At 40.3% G+C, this 26,118-nt stretch overlaps 1 protein-coding gene across 1 annotated transcript in view; it reads right to left on the bottom strand.

Annotated features, from left to right (window-relative positions):
• The window catches only part of SMYD3 (SET and MYND domain containing 3), a 405,116-nt gene that overhangs the window by 84,684 nt on the left and 294,314 nt on the right, over nucleotides 1-26,118 (bottom strand). The window contains exons 6-8 of the mRNA XM_044419352.1: nucleotides 24,200-24,267; nucleotides 22,884-22,986; nucleotides 14,455-14,565 (exon numbers count right to left, since the gene is read on the bottom strand). Of these exons, the coding sequence (XP_044275287.1) occupies nucleotides 14,455-14,565; nucleotides 22,884-22,986; nucleotides 24,200-24,267 (282 nt within the window). The remainder of the gene's footprint in view (nucleotides 1-14,454; nucleotides 14,566-22,883; nucleotides 22,987-24,199; nucleotides 24,268-26,118) is intronic.

The raw sequence follows: 26,118 nt of genomic DNA, 5'->3' as shown, positions 1-26,118 counted from the left end.
TTTTAATAAGCACCAAACACAGAGAGCTCAAGATATTATTACATAGTATTCTCAGCTGTAAATAATGATTAGTCATGATAGATCTTCTTCCAGATTGTAAATGAAAATGTCTGACTGCAAATGACTTCTTGTATCTTCCCATTGCCTGAGCAGTTCAGCTTATTTATTATTAATCAGTTTTAATCATTGTGACTGAAGCTGCTCTCCAATGACAAGCTTGCGACACGTGGACACGGTGCTTCATCTCTCACTGTCTGCTTCTGTATCCCCGTTGGGTTTCATCACAAGTACTAGGACTATGATTCATTAGAGATATTAAGGTGGGTCACTAGTATCCACTTCGGAGTGATGTTTTATGGCCCATATCAACCTACTGCTATTCTGACCTGATCAGCAGCAGGAGCTCTGCTTCCAGCACTCCCCACCCTATGAAGTGATGCAGAGGGTGACCAGAGACAAGGCCTGCAACCCACTTTGCTAACTTTTCTGAACCAGGCCAAGTACTTTTGTTCTTTTACAGCACAATCCTATGTATCTTAAGTTCCACTGAGTCAATAGGACTTACTGTCAAGGAGAAGTAGGTATGGGATGGCAGCCATACACTATTAAGTCTCTGGGCTCTAACTTATGCTTTCAGAGTGTAGACCTAAAGGGCCGCTGCTCTCTATATGGAAGCCTCCAAGACCAGAGTTCTCCCTTTCAAAGCCCTGCAGGAAAGGCAGTGCCAGGGCAGGCAGGACAGATGCCTTCTAGGCAACCCTCCAATGGGTTACCATAGAATTATTAGAGGGTTGTTAAACCTTCCAATCAGCCACTGTGCCCATGGATGATAAGAAAAGTTTTTGGCTAGGCAGTAATTATTCGAATTGTGCCCAGCTTGTACCATGGGTCACAACAAGCCACCATTTGTTTTGATTATGTGCATCAGCTCTGTAATATAAATTAATGCAGCAATCCTATACCCAACTAGCTCAGAGCAGACCTCTGTGAACTATGTAGAGGACACGTTATTAGATTACACTGCAAGGCTTCATTGTTTTATATTAATACTTAGGCAGCATTCACGGTACTCCAGACAGACAGTTCAGCTGTTCCATCATGTGGAGTGGGTTCAACTAATCAGTTAAACTAGCAAAATGCTAACAATGCATTTCTCACTATTCTGATGATAACCATTCTGTTGTTAAAGCATATCTCAAGTCTGATATTTCCACCAAAATATTTACACAGCCAAATGGATGCTTTTCATTATGAATAGTGCTGTAACTCAACCATGCTTTATTTTCTCTTCAGATCAAAGCTCATCATTTCCAATGTACCTTTTATACATGACTTCCCATGTTAGTTAGCTATGTGCACAACTATTCATATTTCACCTCCCAATGTATAAACTGCTGCTGATTCACATAATGATTTCTGCAGAACCTGAGCTAGTGTTAGGCAATCATGAGATCAAGATATGGCCATTACATGAATCACTCTCCTATCAGCAAGTACAGTATTATACTTTTAATTTTATTGTTGTGTGTTTGTCGTTTAAGCTTCTGATTTATTTTAAATTTTGCTAACGAACCAGAGAGCCTTGGCTGTTGGGCAGTATATAAATGAATCAAATGAATGAATAAATCTGTGAATATGGAAAAAGCCAAGCATAAAGCAAGGACATTTGGATCTGACACCCAATTTGGGAATTTGGATGTCTTGTATATCCAAACACATAGCTCCTGCATTGACCAAAATATGTTGTAAGAATCAGTTCTTGGGATGTACTCTTAATGGTCCTACAATATTGTATCTGATTCTACCTGAGACCATTCTCTAAGGGTGTTGAATTTCTGTAATTAAGTTTTCATTCACACAGAATCAGTACAGCACATGGTCTTAGGGTAATTGCCAATATTGTGCGTCATATGTTAAATGAAAAGGGTAGTTCGGAAAATTCAGCTTTTCTTCTGCGCTACAAACTGAACTTGTTCAAACATCATGACAGTCCACTATGGGTTACTTTACCCACAGGGCCTGTCATGTTATGATGAACAGGTAGTGGAAGTAAATTTCAACTCAGTATTGATGTATTTGAAATGATCCTGCCTTTTTTTAAATGGTAAGGATTTTCAAATCTGCTCACAGACCTATAAAATTGAAAACAATATTAAAATACTAAAAATGCAGCTGGGAAACAATAAAAACAATTATCAAATTAGACAATGCTCAAATAATCCTTTACAAAAGCGAGTAGCTTTTTGAAGGTTATCTAATCATAAAATAACCCCTGCCACCCAGGTTCCCAGTACATGAGAAGCTAGGCACTTGCAGGTACCATGCAAAAATGGTACCCTCAGATGTCCAGTACAACATAAATTAAATAAATTAAAAGCATGGAGTGCTGTTATCATGTGCAAATCAGGCATAGTCTAGATAATCATGGCCTGAGATCTGCTTATTCTATCATCTGCATCTGAAATTTGGAGGTTTAAATAGCCTGTAAATAACACAAGAACAGCCCGAGGGTTATTTGAGAGATTTTTAACCTTCCAATCAGCCATGTCTGGATGACACATTAAGACATCTCCAGGTGGTAAATTGTACCTAGCATATACTACAGCTTAAAGAAACACTTGTGGTTTAAGTGCCATGATCATGCAAACCAATCATGTTCTGAAGCTAGCTACCTGATGTTTTATGCTAGCATCTTCTGTGTCAAGTGATGAGGATAACTTTTCCCATTCTAGATGACATGTTTATAAATGCTACAAGTAATAATATGCTGCTATACATTGCATGACTGTCATGTGTTTAGATGATAAAGATTATTTTTGAACTTTCTATTCTATCCAGAAATGAGAAAATGTAGAACAGTTGCATTAACAACAACAAAAAACCAGTAAAACAGTGAAAGTAAGTCTTGTTTTCCTTTCTCAAGTTTTTCACATACAATAATCAGTGAATATGTGAAGTAACAGGAACACTGATTGTCGTAGCCATTCTGATGACTATCCCATCTGTCTGTGGCAGTATCAGCCTTACTGAACCACACAACATACACTTAATTTTTTCTGTTGTTTGAATTATGTTTCTATGGAACACAGTTTTAGCTGCTTCTATGGTAATTTATAAATTGTGTGGCACAAGGTGTAGTTGTTCAAACCTAAGAATGGTACAAATTAGTGCAAAATTGGTGCAATGGTACAAATTGGTGGAGTAAAAGATTATCTGGAAGTGATTCTCACTGAAATAAATGGACTTATTTCTGAGTAACCCTGTATAGCAGAGGTAAGCAACACATGGCCCCTGGGTCATATGTGACCTCCACTCTCCTGATGCCTGAGTTTCAAGAAATTGCAATTACTATTACTATAATTGCAAACATTCTAAACTTGACCCTTTTGGCACTCCATAGTGTCCCAGGCACAATTTTTTATTTTAAAAATTATTTTAAATTTATAGAGGTGGTGGGGGAGGGGCAAAAATGTCCCCTGCAACTTCCAAGTTTGCACATCCCTGGTGAATAGGAATATAAGAAATTGCCTTAGGAAGCTACTTCACCCTGACCCATGTAAGCCTAGTTCTTTCTACACCGGGGCTCAATAAGTTGAGCTCTTCCACATCTTTTGGTCTATTAGCCAAGCAGTACTCCCTATTGGTTATGTTGGGTAGGGGTGATAGGAGTTATAGATCAAACTATCTGGAAGTTGCCCACCTCTTACCTTCTATACTGGTTACCTTCTATTCAAGGTGCAGGTTATCACCCACAAAGCCCTTAATTGCTTGGGACCTGGGTAGCTAAAGGAACGCCTACTTCCATATTTGCCCTCCTGCCCTTTGAGATAGGAGGCAGAGGCCCTCCTCCAGGAACCCTCCGGGAAAGATATTAGGAGGGTGAGTACCTGAAGGAGGGCTTTCTCTGTGGTAGCACCCCACTTATGGAATGCGCTCCCCAGAGAGGTCTGCCTGACGCCGTCGTTATTTGTTTTTCAGCGCCAGGCCAAGACCTTTTTATTTAAATGATATTTTAATAATTGTTGATATTATTTATTGTTTAAAAATATTTAGCCAGGATGTTTCCAGATTTTATATGTATTTTTGTATGAGTATTTATTTATATGTTGGAAGCCGTTCCGAGGCTTATGGGAATGGGATGGCATACAAACATTCCAAATAAATAAATAAATATGCCCATCAGCAGCTTTCCAGGATCTCATATGGGGATCTAACTAACCTGACCCGTGTCACTAAATTTCTTCTGAACAGTTGGTCTCAGGCTTGCATGAAGATACTAATGAATTCATTTCTGCACTACACAATAGTGAGTTCTGTGGTCACCAATTATATAGGAATTATTGCAATTTTATGTAGATTTGCATGCCTTTATTTCCAGTTAACCTAAAGAGTTGTGGTCAAAAGCAAGCTGGAGGGTAATTGTGTGACAGGAACTCAGTGTTGGCTTCGCATGTGTGAACTGGCCCAAAAGAGTGTACATGTCTTTTTTCCTTTTACTGATAGAAGGGGTAGCCATAGTAAACCTTGAGGCTCCACATGGAAAAACATGGAAGGCAGAAGAAGTCACTTTAAATAACCTGCCAGAAGGCCTACATTTCTTTCTCTTGGTTTTGTGAGTAATGGGATTCTGTTCCTCTCAGATGACTACAAGGCTGGACTCTCACGAGGGCCTTTGACATCCTGCTTTGCCCATTCAACATACTAATCCTGCCAAATTGTCATGCCAGATTAATACCAGTTTCCTTTTCTAGTAGTCTCTGAATCTGAATTTCTGGCAGCCCTCTCAAAACTCCCATTCATTTGTGTGAACTATAATTTATTTCCTGTGCCCGCTCCTCTGCCATCTCAGTCCATTCCAATATATTCATGAATACTGTGATCTTCACTCTTTGAGAAAAGAGCTTTACAGCAACTAAAGTAAACAACCACTGCAGGCCTTTGCTAATGCCTGTGATACGGTAGGTACTGGATACAGACCAGGATAAATCCTAGAAACCAGAAGCACCTCAATTTGAAGGAACAAACTGACCATTAAAAGCTGAATTCAGAATATATTCCTGAGCTTTCAATGTGATTTGTGGTTAAAAGCAACAACAGCATAGCTATCCTAGACTAAAATGCTAAAATGCTAAAATGATGCCAACATAATACAACATGAATAGTTGCAGGAGTAGTTTCAGGATGGATCTGGATCGATGCAACTAATACTTCTAGAAAGGACAGCCTATTCCTCAACCAATGAAATCTATTACTTTTGTAAGCATTCCTGGTACCAGTATTAAGGGCTTTCCAAGCATTTGTCTAGTCCAGGATGGCTATCATATGGCCTATTGAGCAATGCCACCTAGCAAGCTCTTTCCTAATCCTGCTGTTTTCCTGAAATCAGACTGCTCCAGTTGCTAGGAAACAGTAATATTTATTCCCAGAAGTTTTACTGACAAGGGATAGCAACTGGTGAGGGGGTGCAAAGAAAGCTTTGAAAACAAAAGGTGGGACTACAAAGTGCAGTACAGCAAAATGGCTCATTTAGGGTTGGGTCCCAACTCCAGTGCTGTAGTGACCTTCATTGTTGGTAGCCAAAAACTGATAAAAAATGGACTGGAAGAGTTTCCTCTGAACAGTTGGTCTCAGGCTTGCATGAAGATACTAATGAATTCATGGAATTCATTTGTGGAATGTCAGACTCAGGGTGAGCTTATCCCTGTCACTCTAAACTTTTTGAGATATGCTTGCTTCACATTGATTCTCCTTCCAATTTGAACTCACGAAGTCATGTCCGACCCATCGCGACCCCATGGACAACATTCCTCTAGACTAGGGGTCTCAAACTCGCGGCCCGCGGGCCAATTGCCGGGACGGGCGAGGCACGGGGGAGGGGCCCTGCGGCCTTCAAAGTGCCAGCGGCACCCGGGCCGGCCGCAGGATGAGCAGCCCACCACCACCACGGTGGTGGAATACTTGAAGCGGCCCAGCCTCACCCAGACTCTACTTCCAGTGGCCCCCAGGTAAGTTGAGTTTGAGACCCCTGCTCTAGACCGTCCTGTCCTCCACCATCCTCCAGAATCCACTTAAGCTCACGCTGACTGTTTCCGTGACTCCATCTAGCCATCTCATCCTCTGCCATCCCTTTCTTCTTTTGCTGTCAATTGTTTCCAGCGTTCTCCTGGAAGTCCTTCCTTCTCATTAGGTGGCCAAAGTATTTGAGTTTCATCTTCAGCATCTGGCCTTCTAAAGAGCAGTCAGGGTTGATCTCCTCTAGGACTGACCGGTTTGATCGCCTTGCTGTCCAAGGGACTCGCAGGAGTCTCCTCCAGCACCACAATTCAAAGGCCTCAATTCTTCGATGCTCAGCCTTCCTTATGGTCCAACTTTCACAGCCATACATTGCAACTAGGAAAACCATAGCCTTGACTATACGCACTTTTGTTGGCAGCATGATGTCTCTGCTTTTTAAGTTATGCTCAAAATCCTATAAGTTAGGCTCCAGCAGTATGTGGACCGAGAACTACCAGAAGTACAGGCAGGATTTCGAAGAGGGAGAGGAACTAGATATCAAATTGTCAACATACACTGGATCATGGAGAAAGCTAGGGAGTTCCAGAAAAACATCTACATCTGCTTCATTGACTATGCTAAAGCCTTTGATTGTGTGGGTCACAACAAATTGTGGCAAGTTCTTAAGGTTCCAAGATCACTGCAGATGGGGACTGCAGTCAAGAAATTGGTGGTATAGAAATATAATAAAACATATGAAATCAAAACAATAATACTGAAGGAAGCAAAAGGATCAAAGGTGATGAAGGACTGCCCCAAAGCAAGCAGCAGAGTAAAAAAAGGAAAACCTCTGCTTGATCATGAAACAAATGTGTAAGCATCAAAGGGGGACTCCCAGGAACATCTGGGACATTGCCTTTGAGACCTTCCTCTGAGTAGAGTCCATCAATAAGCAGTGATGGTTGTGCTGTGGAGCTGCAGAGTGCTGGTATGGGTGCAACCAGGAGAATGTGCACTCTAACAGACTGGTCTTCCAGTCATGAGACTTAGGAGGCCATAGGTCTATGAGCTGGAAAGACAGCGCTTGGCACAGCTGATGTTTTCATACACATTCCATGATCCAGTGTGTGGGAAGGAAAGCAGAACTTCCCATATTCCTTTATGAGATGTTGTCCTGGGACCATTAATTGTTTCAGTCCAATAGCTCTGGGACCCTTCCATATAGGAACAATTCTTCCCTATTGGGAACACCTTATGCCTTACCATCAAGGATTTTCTCTTTCTTTCCTATTCTGTGAAACAGAGACAAAGGACAAAAGTATACACAAACTGAAACACTTACTGAAAATAGGCTTTCTAGATCCACATGGGTGAATATTCACAGGTGCAACTTTGGAAGGGCCAAGCAGGGAGTTCAACCCAGCCTGCTCTGTTGGGCTTTCACTTCCAGAAGGCCTTGTAAATAGCTGCATGAGTGCTCCACTCAACAACCAACCCCAAAAGAAAATGTATAAGAGAAAAAGGAAGACTTGACTCTTTCAAATAGGGCACAAAGGTACTGGAAAAAGCCAGCAATCTAATCAGCATTGATAAGTTGACTATCCTCCCAGAGAACTATCTGAACCAAAAAGTAGCACATTATTTGACTCAAGAATTTACTAAAGGTTTTAAAAAGTCCCTAAACTGCACACAATGTATCCATGGATATAGTCTATGTAAAGTTGGCAAGCCATTCTAAACAATCAGATTATTTGTATGCCTGTGTTATTGCTTCCACTTCCTAATTTAAGAATTCTCAATTTGCTTCTGGTGCTGCTAGGAAACCAAGAAAATGCCTGCGGAATACTACATTATTCATAATGTATATGGCACTCTAGAGGAGTCAGTCTACAATACAATTTTGCAGGATTGTTCCATATAACCTATGCAGCCTTGCCTTTCAGTGCACCATTAATATGCTACAGTGCTTTTGGCAGGAGGGCACCGCTTTGGAAATACGCTGTAAAATCAGCGTATTTTTAATGTCTCCCATTCACTCCATTGATTTTGATGTGCTGGGTTCTTTCCTTTAGATGTAGATTTTACACAGATAAGGCTCTGCTAATGAGGTGCTCCCATTTCATGTGCTCCATTTTAAATGCCTGGTACAACAAGTGAGTGGTCAAGTACAGGACAGGCTCAGACTTGCCTTCACAGGATTTCGATAATTTTCTTTTTGTAGGAAACACCTACATAGTCCAGTATTCAAGGCTCATGCATGAATTTAGCTTCCTGGCTGAAGAAGTGGCAACCTGTTTGCATGCCAAAAGGGAAAGCCTTTGCCTTTGGCTCACCACTAGACATCGGTGAACATTCCTGCATGTTGTGAGCAGGATCATTTCACCTTTTACAGGTTGGTCTGGCTTTGAAATGATGCAAACAATGCCACTAACTTTCAGTTTGCATCAGTAGTTGCAAAATCATTTAACTTCACTGGCCACTCTGTGGGGTTTTTTGGCACACATTCAGAAGAATGGTGACTTCAGCAAGCACCAAATTGTCAGTTCAAAGTGTTGGCAGGTGGAGTATTCTGCAGTCATACCTCACTCTTCAAATAAGTTAAATTTGACCCTTGGCTTTCTTTACAGGTCAGGCATTCTCAGCTATATCAGTTGTAGTCAGTACATGCACTGCCTTGTGTACTGCATGTCACAATTTGTCACAACGCAACAGGTGTTGCATTGAATAGTGAACCTAAGTGTGTGCTTACCTGTGGCTTTGATTTTCTTTTCTGGGTACAAGAGTCCAGTACAGGGTCACAAATTATGATCAGTTTGATGCAAGTATTGAATGGGTTGGGAGGCATGGCTTGGAACCATCTGCTTCCTGTCCCCCCTAATTGGTTTTGCAGTGGATTCCTACCTCAACTTATTGTGTTTTACTTGGGAGAGAATGACTTGCGAAATAGAAAAGGCAAGACTATTTGTGTTCAAGTGTGAGCAAAGTTTACTGCAATTCAGTGTGATTTTCCATGGGTAAGAATCATCTGGTCAGACGTACTATCGCACAGAGTCTGGGCATTTGATGCTCCCAGACAAATGAATGGAGCTGTGCAGAGGTTAACAAGTTTTTGAACTGAGTAACTCGTAATTATGGTGTAAACACTACTTGCTACATCTGTATTGAGATGACAGACAGGGGCACAATATGAATGCGAGGAATCTTAAGTTCTGTATACAAAACTATTGTGCTAAGTGGCAGCTGCAGGAAGCTAAACAAAGACTAGTTCCTCACATTGGCACACCTAGAGCAGGTCAAGGATGATATGGTGATGTGCAGAAAAAACCAATGAGACACCTTTAGGAGGTGAAGGGGAGCATCTTCCACTGATGCAGTGAATCATGAAGGTGGGGACAGGAGTTGCACTTGCAGCCTATTCAAGTTGTCCCCTCAACACTGCAAGATGCGAAAGCAGTGAGGTGAAGAGAACTTCTGCAGTGCAGTTTACATCCAGGGGTTTAGAACTGCACACCCCTGGATATAAATCCAGACCACCTGGAGGCCAGCTCTGTGGTTCCCCAAAGGGACACACCCAATTCACCTACCAAATAAAAATATTTGGTAGTTTCCCAGCTTGTGTACACCAGTCCATCCTAAAAGGTTGAAATGTCTCTCCATAGGCTTAAGCACTTAAGAACTTTATGTGAAAATACGCTGCTATTTTTGCCTTCAGGCTGCACCCACAACTGGAATGCAGCTCCCAAAAGCTTCTCCAAAATGGAATTCAGCCTTAGGCTGAAAAGTTCACATGCCTGGTTTAAATGATGTGAAGGAGTGATTAAGAAGTGGGAGGCAATTATTCTAAGGCCTTAAGCCAAGGCAGCTTGCCCAAAAATTGAGATGTAAGGGAAATTAAAAAATTAATTAAGAATTAAGAAGACTCTGCACTGGAGGATATATCTAGTAGCTAGCATATTTTGACCATTGCACATCTATTAATACGTGTTTAATAAATGCTTTTGTTTAGTTCAAATCCCAAATCACACCTTTTCACTTTGAGGATTAGGGTGCAAATGCTTTTGTTGTGGTACTTGTTATTAGGGTTCCTGGCTCTTATGCCAATAATCCCTGACTATTTTTATCTAGTGGTGATGTACATGTTTGATATATTTTTGGTTGTTTTATAAAGTACCCTTGGTTCATTCTTAAAAAACATGGAAGACACATTTTAAAAAGGACACAGAGCAAACAAATTTTAAAAAGGACACAGACCATGTCAGCATGCAGCCCACTGCCACTTCTTTAAGCTGCCATAGGCTATGGCATGGGCAAGGCATCTTTCGAATATTCAAGCTGCAACCATGATGCGCCACGTCATCCAAATGCAGTGAGGGTGGGTTGCTGGCATGGTTAACAAAATCACCCAGAAACCATGGTCTGTTTTCAGGCTGTGGGTGATTTTTCAACCATGCTAACAACCCACTTGCTAGGTTTGGATGACTGTTGGGAATGAAAGGGGCAGTTCTCCTTGGTGCACATTTCAGGGCTAGGGTGACACCAACTCTTTGGATGAGGAGGGTGAAGCCTGGGAAGAGAGACCTGCAGACACAGAGGTGGCAGAGGAGGGATAGCTTATTTCAAGGCCACCACCTCCAGCTGTTCAGGCAGATCTGGGTACCTGACAGGTTGTGGAAGTGCCAGGAGAGGACATGCGAGAGAAGCAAGAGCAATGACACAGAATTGGGACACAGCATTGTGAAAGAAGGGCTAACTGGCTGGAGGGTATGCGTACAGCTAGAAGACTTGCCCATTTCCAGAGGGGCAGGGTCCAGGATTATTCAACAGAAGGGTTCTTCAAAATAGTTTCTAGTTTGGGTTCAATGAACTGTTCTGTGTATGCTCAAAAACTTTTTCTTTGCTAGGTAGAGCTGGTGGATATACACTGGATATTCTGTCTGTTCTTTGAAAAAAAGAGGGGGAAATGTGGCTTTCAGCTTGACGTGGCAAGCTGTAACTTGATTATTCAACATGCTTGCTTACTTACACAAGACACCACACCACTTCATTACTTAATTAAGCCACTGTGAGCTGCCTGAGTGGGTGAACCAGCCCTCTGTGTAGCATTTTTGGGGGGCTTATGCCCCATCTGTCTGAATCCAACACAGTGCGTGTGTTCATGCATATCACTAAACCAAGTTGCATGGTAACCCTGCAGCATAGTATCTCACCTACTGTCCTGGGTTCATACATTCACATGGAAATTACTCATAAGTAGTTTCCATGTACCCCTATCCTTTCTCCCAATGGCACCACCCTCCACTCCATGTATAAATCTCTGTCATGTCTCCCCTTATTTATCTTTTCTCTAAACAAATTTTAATGTCTCCTCATAGGGCAATCGCTCCTACCCCTTGAGCATTTTACTCACACTTTTCTGCACTTCTTCTAACTTTACAGTACCCCCCCCCTCTTTTAGGTGTAGTGATCAGATTCAATATTCTAACTTAGTCGCACCACAGGAAAGTATGATGTTGGCAGTTTTATTTTTTATGTTTTCCCTAACTGTGCTTAACATGGGATTTGCCTTTTTCACAGAGGCCATGCACGGGGTTATTTTCATCAAGCTGTCCACTATGACAACAAGGTCTCTTTCTTGGCCAGTTAACATTAGTTTAGATCCGATCAGTCCATACATGAAGTTAGGATTCTGTGTCCCAGTTCCAGTGCATATCACTTTCACATGATTACATAGATCTGCACCTGCTATTTTGATGTCCATTCATTCAGTCTGGAGAGATCCTTTTGGAGATCTTTCCAGTTCCTTTTTGCTTTAACCATTCTACATGATGTACTATTAACAAAGTTCAAAAGCTATTTACGAATTGTACAATGCTTATTTATTGCCACTTGTTTTCAGTTCATTAAGACTCTCCCGAAGTTGTGAATCACTGACTGCCATCTTATCTTTAGTCCAGCATAGAAGCCACCTTGAATCTAGTGGGACTAACTTTCAGTAAACATAAACAGGATTTTGCAACTGAAGCAGCTAATGGTTACAGCTAAATACAGTCTAGTGCTCCCCGGTTAATTATTTTAGGCAAATAATTATATTTATAGATATTTCCTCAAGCAATATTGTTCTGCAATACACTGTGCACAAATTGAGTTGAAAATTCTTTCAAAAGGTGCATTTGATTGTACTTAGAAATGAAATGAATAAAAAGTACTAAAGGGCTACATCAATTCACATATATAATCATCAGAAAACAGCTGTGATAGAAAATTGGTTACAAATTGATTTTTCAATAGCCACAAGTGTCAACTCACTCATAATCCTTTACAGCACAAGGACTGGTATGTTTAATTCCAGTTTGCCCCAAAGGAGGTGTAGGCAGCTAGCTGAAGGGCTAAAATAAATCTGTTATCTTTGCAGGGAAGAGTTCAGTCCCAAAGTATTGCATACAGAGAAAATAACTGACAGTTTTATGAAATCCAGGGCCCATGGAGCAACATTCTGTAAAAAGAAATCACTGTAATTGCATCAATGGAGCTCTGTCACTGCACACAGAGGGCAAAGCAGAGATGAACACCAGGGGTTAGGCTTGACCAAAAGACTGTCAAGGGAGTCTGCCTGAAAAACCACAGGCTATAACATTTCACCAGGAATTCCTGCATGTGGTCAGTATGTTTTCGTTGAGTTAATCCTTGTTATAGGAATACATTCGGGAGATAAGCAGACAGCACCCTTAATTACCAAGAAAATGTAGACAATATTTGAGATTACATTGTGTCTGAGGCTTTCTGCCAATACCTGTATTGGGCATGTGGCCCTCCATATTCTCTTGATAAAGCAGCATTATCAAAGTCTGCAAAATATCTTGCAGTAGCATGGACCACAGGGGAATTTATCACTAGACAAATTAAATTTTCTTTTGTAAAAAGAGAAGAAAAGCTAGGGGAGAGAAACCATAACCCGTCAAAGAGAAAGTCTGTAGGAATAATTAAAGGATTGTTTATTTTCATTATTTGAATGTGTACCTGGCGAGACTTAAACATTACTAAATGTAATTCAATAATGTCAAGGACTGGTTTTCCAACTGTGCAAATCTCATTTCTTTATTTAGTAAAAAAGGGAATAAGAAATTAACTGTCCCTAGATTTCAGCAGAGTTGCTTCTCCACATTTATGTACCTTCAAACTTAGGGCAGATTTCTACCAGATTCCAAAAAGTTCAGCAGAATAAATACTTCTTAACGTTTTTCAGAGGCCTTTGAGAACTAATCCACAGGGTGCATACACAAACCCATAGAACTGTCCCTGAATTCCGTTTTAGGTGGCATAGCCAAAACATGACAGCCTAGGAAAGATCTTTCCTGTAATCTATCATTTATTTATTTCACGACAATCACCTCAGGGCGGCTTACAATGAATAAAAACAATCTATAAAACAATACAATAAAATAATATACAGTCAATAAAATAAATCAAGCGACTGTAAACTATTAAAATTACTAAATTTTTAAATAACGTTTAAATATAAAGGTTTTAACCCGGCACCGAAAAAAATATAGGCTTGGCACCAGGCGAACCTCTCTGGGAAGCTCATTCTACAATCTGGGCGCCACCACAGAGAAGGCCCTACTCCACATAGACATCCTTTTTACCTCCTTCAACGAGGGCTTCCCAGGTTTCATGAGGGTTTCATCATAAATGAAAGCTATCATTACAACTGAATATATAAGCTTCAGCATTGGGGACCTGTGAACTTTGAAAGTTTAAGAATATTTTAAAACATAAAATGTCTGAAATGAAGAGGGGATATTGATTCCATTGATTCCAAAGTACTCAATATTATATATATATAACAGGATGTGTCAATAATTCACCATAATCTTTGAAGTATGACCTTTCATTAGTTCTGATATGGTATGACTATAGAGAGATTGCACAGTTGCTGCTTTTTTCCACCCAGTTGATTTAGAGGCAATTTGGAATGTATGCTGTGCATGCACAGGGGCTTTTCATGCCCTCCCCACAATAGTCTCCTGTCTGGGGATGGTTGAGAAATCTGTCTGATTTGCACATCAGTGTGTATTTACCAAATTTGCACTTCCTGAACCCTGTGCATTTGAAAACTTGCACACAAATGATGTGCATGTATAGAAAATGTGCATAAAGCTGCCTTATTCAATGGAAAATCTGCTTGGTGAAATGTGTATGTTGGAAAAATAGGTACCAAATGCATACATAAAAATTTTCATGCAGAATAAAATAAACCCATGAAATGTCATCCACCTATATTTATTTTTTGTATCTGCTATTCATTCTTTCTTTACACATACATGTGTCTTTTGTAAAAAAAAAAAAGTAGGTAAATATGGGAACAAGGGACATTTTCTCCTTGATTCTAACTGTACCAGAAACAAAGCATGAAATTGCATATCTTGGCACAAAGTCCAAAGATGAACTTAACTGGCTTACCTTGGTTTTTGTATGACACATAAGGCAGTCACATTCAAAACAATATTGACGTTTCAGGTGTTTCTGTCGTTCAGGGGTGGGCATCAATGTTTCATTATAGCTGATGGTAAGCTACACAGAACAGTATAACAAAGAAGGGAACAGTATATTACATTTGACAAAGAGAACATAATATATGCATAAACATTGGAGAGCAATGAATTAGAGGTACTGTACAGTCCTCCATGACTGCCAATAGGACACACTTTTCCTAAAAGAACACTGGAAAATAGATGATGTTATTTCTTTTACAACTCTTCAGCCAGTACAGACATTTTAAATACAGTTCTAAGTTTTCCCAGAAAAACAATTTAAGGGAATGCTTTTGTACAAAGACCAGGACACATGTTAACTGGAAGCCCTGGCTGTCCATACAGCACCTTAGATGCCAAGAAAGTCAGAAAAACTAAAGCTAATCTTAGGTCATGGCTGTATAAAGGTCAAGACACAGTGAAAAAACCACAGAGACAATGAGAGTGTAAGTGGGTAAGTGTTTGGCTAGGACCAGGCTATCAGTCCCTTCTTATCCACAAAGTTTTGGGTCCATCAATAACTCCCAATTTCATCTATCACATTTTCTCAATTTCATTGAGTTCCTTAAGAACTTTAGGATGCAGACCAACTGGACTGGTGATTTATTAACTCTCAGTACATCAATAAGGTTTGAGAAGGGCATCTTATGTGACCACTATCTTCCTTGGTCCCTCAAACTGAAAATATCAGTTCAAAAACAGGTATCTGTCCTAAATCCTCAGCTGTAAAGTCAGATGAAAAGAATTTATTCAGCTTCTTTGCAATCTCCTTATCCTCCTTTAGTGCTCCTTTAATTCTATTAGCATACACTGGTCCAACTTCTTCTATAGCTGGCATATAATTGATATATTTAAATAAGTCTTCATTGTTGGCCTTGATGCTATTAGTACTGTTCAAAATGTGTTTTTGCATTTCTTATCATCTCCCTTGTGCAAGCTTGTGTTCAATTTTGTTTTCCCATTTTAGCAAGACTTCTGTTTTCTGAAGCTTTATTTCCTTTAATAGTTTCCTTGGCACAGCTTGTTAACCATGCTAGTGACCTCTTGGACTTTGTGCTACCTTTTCTAGCTTGTGTTACACATATTATCTGAGTTTCTGTTGTTGTTTTGAGTAACCTCCAGGCATTTCTGAATGGATTTTAGCTTTTTCACTCCTCTTTCAACTTTTTTTTTTTTTTTTTTTTTTGCCAATTCCCTCATTGTATGCAAGTTTCTACATTTGAAGTCAAATGTGACTGTGTTGAACCTCTTTGGCAATCTTCCACTTATGTATATTAACTCTGATAGCACCGTGGTCAGCATTTCAACAACATCTGCATCTCATACTATGTGCTGAACAACATCACCTAGGATTAAATTCAAGATTGCCTACCCTCCGGTCAGTTCCAGGACCAACTGGTTTAGGGCACAGTTATTTAGGATGCTGAGAAATTTAACCTCTGTCCAAATCAGAACATACATTTATCCACTCAATGTGGGGATAATTGAAATTATGCATTATTATAACATCTCCATGTTTTAAAGCCTCTCTGAATTCTTTTTCCATCTCAAGATCAGTATTCTGGTCTGGGAATGATAGTATGTTCCTAGTACAGGCAGTCCTTGGGTTACAAATGAGTTCCATACCTAAGAAAATGGAAATTCATCTTTAAGTGGAATTTGTATGTAGGTCAGATCATGTATACTTGGTCTTCCATATACACAGGGCTGAGGCATGCAGGATCCTGTGAAAATGAAAAAACTGCAAGTATCTCTAAGGCCTCTCCTTCCTGCTCAAACTCACTAGGGCTTCATCTTTGCCACAAGGAAATGCCAGAATGATTTCCTTGGTATGAGAAAAAAGATTTCTCAGGAAGGCATGTGTGGTGGACTTCCTCTCTCTCCTTTCACTTCCTCTTTCTCTATGGTGATGCTTTGGAAGCCTTTCCTCTCTCCCATTTTGCTTTTTCTCTGTCTATGGTGTTGATGATTTTCCACAGTATTTTAAAAAATTAATAGGCCTTGTGGGAGTTCATTCATAAGTACAGGTTATAACTGGGTGCATGAAACTCAGGGATGGCCTGTACTAAATTCATTTTGGAGCCCAATATTGTCACCCATAGTGTGACCCTTTCAGATTTTCAAGTTTGGTGTTCTCTATGCCCTCTTTATTGTACAGAACAACACCTTTTCCAGTAAGTCCTTCCCTGTCTTTACAACAGAGTTTATATTGAGAGATAACGGTATCCCTGACACTTTCGTTCTCCTGTTTTTGGCTCAGAGGCTTCTAATATCTGCACAGAAAACATCTATAATCAGTGCCCGTATCCAGTGCAATTGGTGTGAGCAACTTCTGTTTTGGCACTTGCATCTCTTTGACTGGCTATCATCTTTCACCATATGCTCACGGCCTATCTGCTCCCCTCCTACCTTTGGGCAATCAGAAATATTTTCATATTCATCTCCTAGGGATGATTTAACTTGAACTGGGTGCTTAACTGTGGGGTTAATTGGTCCCCCAGCCTCATTCCCCAGCCCAGAGGCTCTCAGTCTAGATCGCTGAATATGGCCATCTAGAGATAAGAGGCAGGCCTCAACAAAAGGGATCCCTACAGTGACACCTCTGGCCTTAGATCAAATGCTCCTAAATTTCTAAGTTCGGAGGCTTATGAGCATCTGCTGTATGGGCAAAAGGATTGTACCCTTTATGTCTTAAAATGCATGATCATTGTTGTTAATTGGTCAGAATAGTGGTTATCCTGGTAGATCAGTGATACTTTTGGTGTTATTTTAACTTGCAGTGATCTGTGGGTATGGATCAGTGGGACAGCAGCTATTATTCCCAGGTGAATAAATCTGGGATAAAAGTTTTGCATGGTAAGTATGCATCCTTACGCTTACTTCATTCATCAATGGTTCCAGAAAACATTGTGATATCCTAGATAAATGATAGATTTGCAAAATGCTTTTAAAATCATGATTTTACTGATAAAGGAATATTTACTTTTAGAAACTACAATTCACTGAGACCCAGCTCCAGGTTTCTCTTTTCCTTTTTTACATAACTGGCATTCTTCTTGTTAGAAGAAGGTTAATCAAAGGTGGTTGGATGCTGAACTTATTGTGCAAGACTGTCAACTCTGATAAATCAAGAAGAGTATTAATTTAAAGATATGAAATGTGACAAGTATTTGCTAATAGGTTTTAATTCAGTACAGCTAGGCTTGAAATACCCGAACCTCATAATCCTGTTATTGTGTGAACACTATGTGCTGAAGCTTTTTAGAGTGCATAGAATTAGAAAGTCGCCCCAAGGTACCAGAAAAATTGGCCCAAATGGAGCCAATATTAAATGGCAATTCAAATGTAAGTGGAATGTTCAGATATTGCTTAATACAGGGTTAATAAGTATTTAGAAACATCCTACCAATATTTTTTTTCAAATGTAGCAATAAGTTCAATTTGTTTCTGAATGAATTACAATGCACTCCAAACAAACAATTCAGCTTTCCCCAGCATCCATATTTGCCTCATTTTTTTCTCTTTCTAAAACATGGAAAGAGTTAAAAATATGTAGTCCATCAATGAAAAAAAGCCAGAAAATTTTAAACTGAAGCTGCCACTTCAGGAAATTCTAAGGTGTTATAATTGCTTCCGAGTCACTAGGATCAAATTTGAGACTCATGTAGCCTCATAATTAGAAACAGACAGACTGTCAAATAGCCACGATTGGCTTTTAAAATGGATTCCTTCTTCCTTATGATCGCATCTGTATCTATATCTTTTATTTATTTATTTAAAACTTTTGTATACTGCCCACTACCAAATAGTCTCGGGATGGTCTTACAATAAAATGAAGCAGACGCAGCATCCATTCTATACAATAAATCCCCAATTAAAATCACAGTCTAAACCTTAAAATACTGGGAAAATAAAAAATATCTTTCTATGTGATCTACTGAATGAGCAAGTAAATAAGTCACAGACCAAGAGTCCTGCTGCTTCACCACAAAATGAGAGCAGAGAAATGATGGCCTTGTTTATTCTACTTTAGCTCTACTGCTGTGACTGCCAGGAGATTCACAATAATTTAACTAAGTGGGGATTGCCTGGCACAGGACTTGATTGTGTCTGCGCACTGGATAAAAGGATGCCAAAGACACCAAATTAAATGTGTTACTAAATTGACCGCAATGTTGTTATTTCTTGAATAGGATTGGCAGAAGCATGGGATATGGATATGCATCTCATCACTGGGACAGGTGTATGATATTCCTTCCTGGGCTGCCTGCTAGGTGTGCTGGTGATCAGAAGTTCACCATGGTGCCAACCATAAATGTGAAACCTTTACCCTCACACTCTGAATGTGGTAGGCTCACCTCCACATTCCCCAGATCCCTTAAGAGGATCCCAGCATGGGAGAGCAGAGTGTCCAATCCCATTCTTTCTTTCAAATTGATCCAGCTCTAGGATTGATTCAACCTTCCCAATTCTAATAACCATTGAATACCTTTTGTCCACTGCAAAATCTATTTTTATCAGGTAGGGATGGGTAGGGAAGTTGGCAACAACAATGCTCCATCTATCCCACTGCCCACTTTCATCGGCCTTTGGCTGACTGGAGTGGGAACCGCCTGCAGAGGTTCTCACCCAATTTTCTTTTCCCCGGCCTTAGGCCCACCAGGTCCACTCAGTGTTCTTGGTCTACCAGGAGGTGCCATCTGTGCTGCACAGGCACCAGACCCTGCCAATTCCCTTCCTTTTCCCCAGCAGACTCACATGTGCCAACAGTGGCAGCTCCCAAATAAGCAGTTTGAAGCAACCCTGGTTGAAACAACAGAACAGTATCAGTCAGAGGAAAAAAGAAGACTGCAAATAGGTTTTAACTTTGACCCTACAGATTTAGATGATCTGTCTACCTCAGGGGTTCTCAAACTTTTTCAACCGGGGGGCCAGTTGAAAGGCGGAGGCAGCAGGCGTGGGCCAGTGAAGGTGGGTGGGATTGTGGCCATCTCCCCCCTCAAGCACTACTGCCGTTGTGGCCATCTTCCCCCTCCCCCCCAGCACGACCGTGATCGTGCCTGTCTTCCCTGCACAAGCATAACCGTGACCGCGTCCATCTCCCCATCCCCCCACAGCACCATCATGGAGAGAAGACAGCTGAGATCGCGGGCATGCTCGTGCAGGGAAGATGGGCGCGATCATGGCCATCTCCCCCACCCAAAACGCGATTGCCTTCCCACTGAGTATGCCTGTGCTGGCTCAGAGCTTTTGGACTCGCTCAGAGATTGTTTTCTCTGAGTGAGTCCAAAAGCTCTGAGGAGAGCCGGATAAATCAGCATGGCAGGACAGATCTGGCCCACAGGCCATAGTTTGAGGACCCATGGTCTACCTATTAAGCCTCAGGGGCTCCATGCATTGCCATGGATTTGTCTTACAGATACCTGGCAAATCTATGAATAAGCAGAGAAAAGTGGAACAGGACATTTCCAAATACTGTATGGTCTTACAGTAATTTCCTACATGTACTTCCAAACAGTATTTTAGTCTAGCACAGCTTGGGTACTTTGAATCTCTGATCATGGGAACTCCAGGTTTCCATATCATGTTTTGCTATTCATGTTGTCCCTGGGCCAGCATATATAGCTTACAGAGTGTAGTGGTAATAGTTCAAAAGAGTTATATAACTGGGAACATGGAGAAAACCAGCTGTAGGAAATACAAGAACACAATTCAAATCTCAGGCAAGAGCCATTTTGAACTAAGCTATTCTGTGTATAGCATTATGTTTGTTTTTGCTACCCTTCGGTCTCCTTATAGTATAGCTATACTATAGTATAGCTATACTATAAACATATAGTATACAGTGTAAGCATAGCTATGAAAAGCAGAAATAATTGTCTGTTACTCACGAGCCATCATCTTCCATATGCAGCTGACTGACCCTTCCACTCACACCCCTGAAAAAGGAGGCCATCCATTTGCTGTTATGGACCAACAAGTCCTCTCCAGCTTATGGCAGCCCCATGAATGAATGTTCTCCAAAATGGCCTGTCCTTAGCAGCTCTGCTCAACTCCAGTAAACTCAAGGCTGTGGCTTCCTTTCCTCTCCACCTCATATTTGGTGTTCCTGCACATTCACTACAGGAACTTTTCTTTCATTTCACGCACCCGCATTTTCCCTTTTTGCTGCCCTAGTCGACAGTAGTAATTTTGGCTGCATTCAGCCTGTTTTATAAATCATTGGACCAATTAAACCTTGATTTAAAACTCTACCTTTTTCTCTCCAACATGGAAAAAAGATTTTAGTCTTATATAGAGATCCAGACATCTAATTAGAGTGCATAAGTTTTTTGGAGATCCTAAAGAAAAATTACCGTCATTCATCTTATATGGAAAGAAGTTAGAAAATTGGTGTGCAACTCTGATTTGCTGTGATCTGAAAAACAATGATAAACTATGCCATTCAAAATTGCTGAAAATGCAACACCACCATTAACTATTTCAGTAAAATAGAATGCTTTTCTGTGAAATTCTACGTATTGGTGGAGAAGTAAGCTCCACCAAATTCAATCAATCTCAGTCCTAAGTAAGTGAGTTTGAATTGTAATCCTACTATATGCATGCTTAGAGAGAAAATTCCTACAACTTCCTGGATTCCCCAGTCAGTCATGCTAACTGAGGATGCTGTGTGTCACAAGACTTTTTTCTTTCTAAACATGCATAGAATTACTCTGCATAGAGATGCAGAGTAAGAAAAGCATGGAACCCTGCAAACTTGGAAGGTGGGAGGAAAATGAAGATGAAGGTTGCTTCCATGCTCTTCTAAATGCACCACTAAATGCACCACTTCAGAGTGGGTGGGGAGGTGGCTGAGATGATACCAGGATACCTTGTCTCTGGGCTCCAGCAGTCCCTTCCTCCTGCCTTCCAGCCTGTTTTCCTCTTGCCCCTGGAATGACCCCAACAACCTTTCCCAAAGTCACTCTTACAACACTGGGGAAGCAACTGGTGCTGTATTTTCCATGCTGGATGAGAAGATGGGAGGGGGATCCAAGTGTAGAACCCAGCTACAAGGACAAAAACTGAAAAATCTAATACTTACATTAGTGAAATATTTCTTAATTTAATTCATTTATTCTGATGAGTTTTCTATGAGTCATTTTTGACTCTTCATACAATCTGAGTATCAGAAATGCTGCATTTTTAAAATGTAGTAAAGGGTTCTTTAAAATAGTTGTGGCTTTGTGCTGTGTTGTGCTTAAAGATGGTTGTACTGCATATAGACTAAGTTCGTAGAAGTTATCTTTCACTGGAATTAACATGAAATGTAAGTTCTAAATTAAGTTGCACCGGTTGTACTGGGGCGTTGTATACAACTAGATTAATCTGACTTAACCCACTATCTTTATACATGTTCAGAGCAGTCAGTCATGCAGCTTATGGGACTTTTTCTCAAGTAAGTATGCACAAGATGTCAGCTTTACAACCACTGTGTGAGATGTTTTAATGTGCAACACATGCTTCTGTTGTAAGATCCTTACAAACTGAGTGGGGGAGGCACAAAAGGAAAAAGACTGGGGTTCAGATTTTGTTGGAAGAAGCAATATTTGAAATGCAATTTAGTTGTGCCACTGATAAGAAGGGAAGAAAATTCTTTTGCACGTGGAGCAACACTGAATTACACCAAACTATATACATTAAGACTGCACATATTGCTTCATTGAGACCTAGTATTAGATAGCAAGAACTTGAGGTGAGAAGAAGTCTTCACTTTATTCCATGAACTCAGCACCATTCTATACTTCACTGGGAGCAATCTTCCAAGGGTAATCATTGGATGTGCCCATTTTTGAAATAAGAAAATGGTATGAAAAATTTCTCTGATAAAGAACACAAATCATTCTGGAAGGGAAGTTCTCCAAGTCATTTTTAATAAAACCAACAAGAAAACAACCTGTGCCTTGTTACTTTCCCTGTCAATGAAAGGTTTACTGCTTCAGTGTGGTTTCAATCTGACAAATGCTTATTGTTGCAATGATTTAGTGAATGCTGCATTCCACCCAGAAGTATCGTAAGTGTTTTTATCAGGGTAAAGGCACTCAAATGCAAACAAAATGAAGTGCCTAGAGGAGGGAGGGTGGGAGGCAGAAGAATTCATCAAGGCTGCCAATGATTTATGAGAGGCAATGATTATAGAACCCAGACAGTGTGAAGAGAAGATTCCCTTTATCATCTTCTTCCTGATAGCTATGTGATAGGAAGTAGCTTCAATATATCACCAAAGTGTTAAAACAGGTGGCCCTGCAGTCTGGAAGTTATTTAAGGAGAGGCAACTGCTGCAGGTGTCTGTGATGGAAGAGAGAACAAGTTAATTACCTCTTCACCCATCTGAATCTCCTGGATGGCACGAAGGTGGAGCTGAGGACCCTTAAAGACTATCACACAGTTGGGATCACAACTGTTGTTCAGCAAAGACATGCTAAGGAAGGAAAAGACTTTTGTTTAGGAAAAGGGATTTTAGAAGCAGAGAGAACACATATGAAGCCTCTTTAGGCTGAGTTAGGCCATCAGTCCATTCAACCCAGTATGGTCTCCCTTGGCAGTGGTTCTCCAAGGTTAGAGAGCTCTTTTCCCATTGTTTGGTACCTGCTCCATTACCCAGACAAAACCTGGCAGTACTTGCATGCAAACATGTGCTCTTACATTGACGTATGGTTATGAAATGCCAGCATCTAGTCTGACGTGGTTCAGTCTGGATGCAGGGTTTACCACCATCAACTCATTCTGCATAAGCTTTATTCTGTGGTAGATCTGTGATTAGTGACAGCAGATCTCTCATCAGCTGAATTTAGCAAATGGGGAAATTTTTTCCCCACACTCCCCAAAAAATACATTTTGTGTGTGTGCATGCGTGCAGGTTTCTCCTTGAGTCTGTTTCTGAAATTCAGACTCTGCTATACCTTCTGATATAATAGGGATGGAGCTGGGGACTAACTGCCTTTATTCAACTTCCCTCTGGTGAGTTCCTGTCTCATTCTTTGCTGCTTCCATTCCCTTTCACTTACCTGATGACAGAAGTAATAGGGTAGTCTAACTGGAAGACTCTCACAGAGGCCTCCATTTCTAGCACCAGCACTGCAGGCATCTGGAATTTTAGGCATGATTTCCATGCCTCTGTGATATGACTGACATCCATATGCCAGCAGTCTGAAAAAATTAGGATGCCATGTGCCTAAGATGCTCCTCTTTCAGTGTTCATGGTACCAGAGAGAAGGGAGAGTTTGGTTACATACGGAACTTCAGAAGTTTCTCTGGGAGAAATGGATGCAGTCAAGAATGCCAGATTGTATTCCAAGCTAGATAATGATGAACTCTGCAGAATCACTGTGATATTTATGCCCATCCTGGCACTACCCCAAAAAAGCTTACTTCAAAGTGCAGAAGAAGGAGAGCTAGTGTGGCATAGTGGGGAAATGTTACAATATACATAAACAAACAAGGGATATACAAAATGTGCTGAAATGCACTCAACTGGGGGGGGGGGGGGGAGGGAGGGATGGAGGAGAAAGAGGGAGAGAGAGAGAGAGAGAGAGAGAGAGAGAGAGAGAGAGAGAGATCCAAGCAGAATGTTACTGAAAAGATGCAACTACAATCTTAGGTTTTGCTTGTGAATTAAGGAATGTCCACCATACCTGGGATAAAGGCCAACACCAACATCCTGCATTTCTCCATTGCTAATGCTGAAACAGTTACAGGTCACCTGTAAAAACAAGGTTAAAATGCATGATTATGATTACTGGAGTCATTTAGAAACTTCACACTGGAGTGAAAGAAAAAGTTAAAATAAAAGGCAGCAAATGCTGGGGAACTAAAGTAGGGCTACTCAAGCCGAAGACAGAGACATCCTTTCATATTACAGCATATAAATCTGGGATACAGCTTTAACAACAAAAAAATGGTGCCAATTAAAAGCAGAAATGCTGGTGTCCTTTAAAAGATTGCAAAAATGCATGTCTAAATATATGCTGAGATCTGATTTTCCATTCCTGAAAAAAGATAAAGAGTTTCATCATATGTGTGCTTGCAAAATCATATTAATCATAAACTAGATCACAAAATCCACCCACAGAGAAATTTTACAGCCTTGACAGCAACACTAATTTAAATTAATATCTATGCATCCAGTAACAAAATGCCTTTAAAACTCACACATTAATTAGTTGATATTTATTTAACGCATTCAAACATTTTTAAAATCATTTATAAAAATCATACTTTTTAATTATTTCCCCTGTGTTGATACTAGAAACATAATTCTAGATAACAAATGTGAGTTAAGGAAGTCCATCTTAAACAGCAACTATGAAAATTACAAAAATATTGACTTTGCTTTCTAGTTCACAAAAAAATAAATAACCTTTTCTAGGTGGGAGAAAAAAATGTCAATTTCTCAGACAAACCATTTCAAGCAGTTTGCAATACAGATCCACAGGTCTATGAAGTGGCAGTACTGCAGAATCACTGTACTGCAGAATCATTTGTCCCAACAACAGGAAGGCTGACCAAGGAAGCCATCTATATGTCTATCACTGGCCACTACCATATGCTCGTATCAGTGACACTGCAGGCATCTGGAATCTTAGGCACAATAAGACACTGTTACTTTGGAAGGGAATGATCTAATACAATTTGCACACTTGATATGTGCTTGTGTGAGAAAGAAGCAGAGAGAAGTAGGAAGCAAGAGGGTTAACGTTTGTCTGTTCTATATTACAGCAGAGCTTCATGGGGTAAGGTACAGGCAGGACCTTACTACACTAATTAGGGGGAACACTGCTATTAAAAAGATTTACAAGAGTACAGAATTCATATTCCTGATCAGCACAGAATTGCTGTGTGCTTGGAATCACAGAATGCAATTACACAGAAGCTGTTGTACTTCCTAAACTATTTAGGTGAAAGTGACCATTGTGCTGCGGTTTTGTTTTTCTATGGATGGTAGAATTAGCTAGGAGGGTAGGCCCTTTACAAACAGCTTGTCCAGGGAGAGGAATCTGCATGGCTGCATTGCCAAAGGGTTATTATGCTAAATACACATGTGTATTTAGCCTTGGTGACTCCTCCATTATGGTCTTAATTAAAGTACATACAGTGAATAATAAATATTAAACACAGAAATAAAGATCAAAAGGTTAATATGTCAACTCCTCGCCTGGTTTCTGAACAAATTAATAATCAGATTTACTCGAGCTGATAAAGGTTCTACAAATGTGAACTTTCTGTGGAGAAAAATCCCTAAAGTAAAATTTGGGGGTTTGGAAAACCATTTTCACTTCTTTTGATTTTAAAGAAAATTTTTTGGGAGAAGCAATCTAGGATTTGAAGACAAAGCCTTCTCCAACTTTTCCATTTCCATGCAATTGTTCTCTCAAGGAATCCACAAATCATTAGATGTACAAGTGAACCCCCTATTGAGGGATGCATCAGGGGAAGGGCTATTAGTTATTCACACCTATGTGGATAAAGAAAAGAATATGCTGCTAATTGGAATCTAAGGCAGCATTTTTATCTTGATATCTGCATATAGTATGCATACACTAATGACTCATTG

Source organism: Varanus komodoensis, unplaced genomic scaffold, assembly GCF_004798865.1.
Source record: "Varanus komodoensis strain SLA01 unplaced genomic scaffold, ASM479886v1 scaffold1, whole genome shotgun sequence".
NCBI lineage: Eukaryota > Metazoa > Chordata > Lepidosauria > Squamata > Varanidae > Varanus > Varanus komodoensis.
This window is presented reverse-complemented; position numbering and strand designations above follow the sequence as displayed.